This window comes from Sclerotinia sclerotiorum, genomic scaffold (genome assembly GCF_000146945.2).
Source record: "Sclerotinia sclerotiorum 1980 UF-70 scaffold_5 genomic scaffold, whole genome shotgun sequence".
Classification (NCBI taxonomy): domain Eukaryota; kingdom Fungi; phylum Ascomycota; class Leotiomycetes; order Helotiales; family Sclerotiniaceae; genus Sclerotinia; species Sclerotinia sclerotiorum.
The window spans coordinates 130594-137004 of NW_001820831.1; the positions used below are offsets into that span (position 1 = coordinate 130594).

The 6411-nt window shown below is 38.0% G+C and overlaps 1 protein-coding gene across 1 annotated transcript; it reads right to left on the minus strand.

The window, feature by feature from the left end:
* Nucleotides 1-2089: 2089 nt before the first annotated feature.
* Nucleotides 2090-3982, minus strand: SS1G_04041 (hypothetical protein; the record flags this gene model as incomplete). Its single annotated transcript, XM_001594184.1, has 4 exons — nt 2090-2376; nt 2568-3179; nt 3240-3693; nt 3815-3982. 4 exons carry the CDS (start codon nt 3980-3982, stop codon nt 2090-2092), a joined length of 1521 nt encoding a protein of 506 aa, XP_001594234.1.
* Nucleotides 3983-6411: the final 2429 nt, after the last annotated feature.

Consider the following 6411-nt stretch of genomic DNA (forward strand, 5'->3'; position numbering starts at 1 on the left):
TGATGGTGGATTACTTCGATTAGTTATCACTAAAACTGCGGTTGGATAGTTTTCATGATTTGTTGTGTATATGTTCTTGATGTTCTATACTGTGCGAAGTTTTGTATACTTTCCCATTTTTTGCGGTTTGTGGAGTGATGTTCTGTTTTCTTTTTATTTGGGTCCCCCTTTTCATCCCTTTGTAACCGGAATTTTGGTTTTTAGAAGTTTCTTTGGTGCTTGGTGCTTGTAACTTGTTCTGAGATGGTCGAAGACTGATCTTGAGAAAATTGTGTAGATAATTATTGCTAATCTAATATAATGATTCCTATATTTTTAAGATTATTCAGTATTGAATAATCTTATATTTATACCTGATAGGATGATATAAACTCCCCGGACTCAAAATCCTATACGCTACCCATCAAGGACAGGGACAGAATCCCAACTATTCCATTCACAATGGAGTGATATAAAGTTCTAGTGAATCTTAAGTAATCATTCAATCTATATATTTACTTTTCAGGGCTCTATGTAATCTCTATATAGTTAGTTCATACAAATCTGAATAAAATGAAATCCTTACTTTCCTTTTTACATTTTGATACGATTTTGATGAAGTGATTGTGCTATAAGTTAGATATATATTTATGATTTTATAAATTATTATTAATTGAATCTCATTATATTTTCTGATTTGAATGAGATATGAAATCCTAATTGTTTAGTCTAATATTTGACTTTTAAATCATTTTTTCTTTTAAATTATCTTTTTATAATAAAAATAATAATTTTCACTAATTAATAATTGTGACGCCTCACACCTCCGGGTCACGTGGCATGCCCCGTTTGTATTTAATCACAGGAAAACTCGCTACTCTTGTTTTCCTTCTTCTTTTCTTCTTAGTTTAATATTTTCTAATACAAGATACTTTACTCAGTATTCTTGAGTGTGACAATAATCCTGTAACAAATAAATAAAATAAATTGAAATTTTAAATACAAATTTATTATATATATAAACTGAAGTAAATTTGTGCCACACTCAAGAATACTAGGTAAAGTATATTGTATTAGAAAATACTAAACTAAGGAGAAAAGAAGAAAAACAAAAGTAGAGGGTTTTCCTGTGATTAAATACAGACGGGGCATGCCACGTGACCCCGAGGGGTGTGAGGCGTCACAATTTTAGACTTTTCAAATTTTTATAATTAATTCCGTTGAGATCTAAAAGATTAAATTTTTGAATTTTCAATTTGTATTGTAGGATTTATATATAAAATCTTTAAAATAATTAAAAATAAAACAATTATAATTGATTTTAAATTATATTTTTTTAAAATTTGAAAATATAATTAATATTTAATGAAAATTATTTTAATTTTAAAAATTAATAAAAGATATACTTTTATATGTACTTTAGAATTTTAAAATCTTAAATAAAATTGATAGATTGTGAATTAATAGATTTGATATAGTATTTTCAAGATTTAAAAAGAGTATTATATAATGAATTTTGAAATATATTATATTATATTTTATTAAACTATATATACTAATTTACATCAGATTATGATATCAAATAATACTCACCGCAACCACCAATCCCATCCCTGTCACGATTCACCATTAGGATTGATGGTGTTACGATGGTAGCAAACTGATTAATTAGGAGAGCTTAGGCCGTGTGCAAACACGATCAGATTTCATCGAATTAGTATGTGATCTTGGTCACCTGAAGATCGTATGCGCACGCACCATCAGAAATCGCGTGATAAGGAGTCTTGAGGAGCCAGAAAGCTCCTAGGGGCCCCCTTTATTGTTCAGTATATAGTCAGAGTAGTTTCATAGTTTAGGAGCTTCGTGCTCAACTTAGTTATCAATTAGTTTACCTACATTCTACTTGATCTAGTAACGACTTCACTTCCAAGTGAAGACTAGTGATAAAGCCTTAACCCACAACTACCAATCAGACGAAACCTCAGGCAGCCGCTGCCTCCAGTACAGTATCGTTACAATCCCTTTCATCCTATCTCCTCTCACCCCCTCAACTCCTCCATACCTCTCACAAAAACCCAAACAACCCTCCACCCCCACCCTCCAAACCCCCCTACAACCACCTATGAAACCCAGGCACCCCTCCCCTCTCCCTCCACCCCTCCCCCCACCAAATCAACGCCCCAACAGGCGCAAAAAACACCAAAAGCGTCATCGCAAACGTGAACCACGCCCATGTAAACCCTACTTCATCCGCAAACGGCAGAGCGAAATAACCCACGACGAATGAGAGGCCCCGGGAAAGATTAAAGAGGACGCCTGTTTCGGCGGTTTGGGGTTTGTAGCAGTCGGAAACGTAGGCGTAGAGGGTTGTGGAGGCGATTTGGAGACCGAAGACGCCTATGGGGGGGAGGGGGGGTTAGTTATATTTGGAGGGGGGGGTTGAGGGGGGGAAGGGAGGGGTTTAGGGGATTAGTATTAGTTGGGAGGGGGGATTGAAGGGGTTAGGATGAGGATGGTGAGGACGGTGAGGTTGGTGAGGTTGGAATAGGATAGATATTGATAAGATATAAACAAGTAAACGAACATACCAATAGCCAAACCAATAAGAGGAATAATATAATGGGCCTTTCCCACCGTAGCCCCAAAAACAATCAATCCAACGGGCATAAACACCGCCGATAAACAACAAAGATAAAGTCTATATTCGGGTTTCCTTACATTTCCATTCTTTCTCGCCATACGATACATGACATAATCACTTGCTTTTCCCGCGCTGAGTTCTCCAAGGAAACTACCTATCATGAGAGAAACACCTAGACAGAGACCAATGGGTCCGGATTTTAAACCGTAGAATCCAGTGTAGATGGTGGCGATGGTGATGGCGGGCATAACATTAATAAAAGTCCATGCCCATGTGTAGTACCAAAAAGGGAAGAAGATAGAAGGATAGCGGAGCATGTAGAAGGATTGGAAGAAATGGGAAAAGTGGAGTGAACGATTAGGGAGAGCATTCCCTCGAAAATCAAAGAGAAGTTCATAGTATGTGCGAGTTTTGGTACGTGTAGAGAGATAGGATGGATCTCGAGAGAAGAGTGTTTCGGGGAAGAGAAAAATGGCAAGGAGGAGTGAAACGGATGTACTGATTGCTCCGACCCAGTAATCCCATTGCCATCCTAAGGATGAACCAAGATAACCACCAACTATATTTATTAGGTTAGTTAATTCTTCACATGGAAATTTCACTTGGGTGAGTTTCTTACTGATGGCAGCTACATGAGCACCATTTGTGATAAAAATAGAGTATACACCAGTAGCTTCACCTCTTTGATGAAGAAAAAACATATCATTCACACAAGCAGTTCCTACTGACATCATGCCACCAAATCCAGCCCCACAAAGTGCCCTTGTACCAACTAGTTGGGCAAATGTAGTTGAGCAAGCTGATGTTACTCCTCCAATGATAGTCAAGATGATTGCGAATAAAGTGATAGGTCTACGACCATAGATATTTGTGAGAGGTGCATAAATGAATGGTGAAACACCTCCCGTGATAATTGCTGTAGTTGTACTGTATGCGGCTACTTGAGGACTGACACCAAGCGTTTTACTTAGGAGAACTAAACTTGGATTAATGAGGGCGGCATTGTAGGGTCCTAAGGCTGCCATATAGCCAACTTGAATGAGAACTGCCCATTTGAGCCATGTTGGCCAATTCTGTAGGTTATCAGCGTTGTGTTTATTTATCGAAGAGATAAATTTTGAATGTCATGAAGGGATGTATTGGAATTTTGAGATATATCGGCAATATCGGATAATGATTTAAAAAACAACATACCAATGGATCATCTTTAAAGCGACTGGGTTGAGGTACTAGTGGTAATCCATGTTGATCAAGTTTGATTTCTGGGACTTGGGATGTTGAACCCGATTCCACGCAAATTGAAATTTTTCGATGGGCATCAAATTGATCAACATTTGCTATGTTTGATTGACTTGATGACATGTTGGAATATGTGGTACGGAAACAACACTACCAGCCCTATCCTTGACCATGAAAAGATTGTTGGTGATGAGGTGGGTGAAAGGAAGTGGAGGGTTCAAGAACGAGCTCTGTACTACATGCTCAACAGGATATTATACTAGGAAAAGAAAGTATCAGCTCCCTTACGTGTGGATATATACATTTTGTTTAGAGAAATCATGCCAAGTATCATAAGATGTACTCTAAGATGAGGAAGTACAGGAAATGGAGTATACATTGGTACAATGGTGATATGTATATCGACATGGCCTTTTACATGAGGATAGAGTGATTAATAAAGGATACAGTAACGAGTAAACGCGGCACACATACCTCTCTTTCGGGCGAGCCGTTCTCAGAAAGGACCCGAGACAGTGGTAAAGTGAGACCAATGGGGACACGAGGGTTATGTATGAATAACGGTATGTTACTGTAGCTTGGCAGGGCAAAGACAAGGTATTATATGGTCAATGGGGATTAGTTTAGATTCATGTGTAAGGACTAAATGTTCTCGAACGATGAGAGATGGATGAGTAAATGAATTTTTAATATGGATTGAACCAACAGTTAGGCCAAGGAAGAAGAGGGAAAAGGGAAAAGGGAAAGGGAAAAGGTAAAAATGACCGGGTTGATTAGCCGTTCAATGTCCATGTACTCTCTGTATATGAGAAAGGAATGATACGCAGCAAAGGATATTTATTATTGTACGGGCATTTACCTGAGTGAAGGGTAGCCGTACCTAGTAGGATATAAGTTTCCAAGTTTTCCACTTTCGACCTCTCCCCATGGTGTGAGTTCTACATAGGTAATAAGATCTACATGTAAACTCTGAAGAGAAAAAGCTTGTCCTACGAAATCGAAGATCGAGCATCATAACTTGGGGATGTACCCAGAATAGAGCGAGCAATCATTTTGCAGGAGAAGGCGTAACCTTCCTTCTGTTAGGATCCTAGGCAATGAATGAGTGAAGCATCAGGATATGTTATTATTGAGTGAACTTGGTCCGGACTTGATTAAAGTCTTGGAAGGGTTTAATTCGTAATCTTACGCACTGATGTGGAGCAAAAATGGATACCTCGCCAAGGTATTAAATAGTATTATCTAAGCGAATGGCAATCAATGGGTTAAAAGCAGCGATTCAAATTTGAGGCGAGTTTGAGGAGTGAAGTGGAGTGAATGAAGTGTGAAGTGTGATGAAGTGATTGAATGATTGAGTGATCTTGCATCATTTCCAGTAGATCAAGATATATACTAGCTACTAGGTATATACTGACCGGGTATTTTAATGGTGTCTATACTACCTATACTATTGCTCACCTACTAGATAAGTAGATAGATACTCATACATCCGTCTTCACCTAGTGAAAAGTACCTTTGAAAAAAGATAACTTTCTCAATGTACCTATACCTTGGTACCTATCTTTAATCGCTCAATTTTCGTACATAGACGGATAGACGGGATTCGACAGGCACACACAAACCTGTACATGTTAAATGACTTGCTCCAGTATCTCGGTACCGGCAGAAGATTAGATCAAAGGCAATAATGAATGGCATGTTACATCCATCAAGATTCCTCAATCAACGTGGTTCTAGAAGGTCTTGAATTTAATTGGGTTATTTACTCTATGACCTGATTTGTTTAGCAGAGTACATAGCTGACTGAATGTGTAAATGCTTCAACAACTAAAGGTAAAGATGGTCCATGTGTTGAATCTGTTGATGCATTCGATTTTCAACATCTTCCCAGGATAGGTTTCCTACCGTTGCACTAAAGATTTAAGTAAGTTGACAAAATTGGGCTAACGAAGAGGACTGTGAGTTTGAGTGAATGCTTGATGCTTGATTCTCATCCTCCATTAGTACGCATTCCAACCATTTTAAAGCTTCATTTATTGACAACAATTGGATGAACGAGCCGACTAAAGTCTAGTACCTATGTATTAGATACTTTTGAAAGCTCCGATCAATGGCAAGAAGTGGATGAATAACCCTCAATCAATGATACCTAGGTACTTATTGGTGAATATTCTCCTCAGATCCATGTATTGGAGTATAGATACCTTGGAAACTTTCATCTCGTCTCGTCAAGAACTGCTGCGTTGATCTCCTATGAGCTGATGTGCTGGGGTACACGATAATATTAACCATCATGTACCTAGTACTTAACTCTGCCGTAGCTTGAAATATGCCTGTCATGGAAATCTACTGATTTTCTTAGCTTTCAAAGTAAATTACCATCTGTTGGAATTCGATGCATCTCATAGGTATGTACTTAGTACAGGTGTCCGAGCAACTAAGGTCTAGTAAATCTATTTACCTGCAGTAGTAAGAGGTAGAAAAAGAGGGACCCAACTTCAAACATAATCCAATTCGTAGAAGGTGTGTCAACAGGATGGACACTTATTATG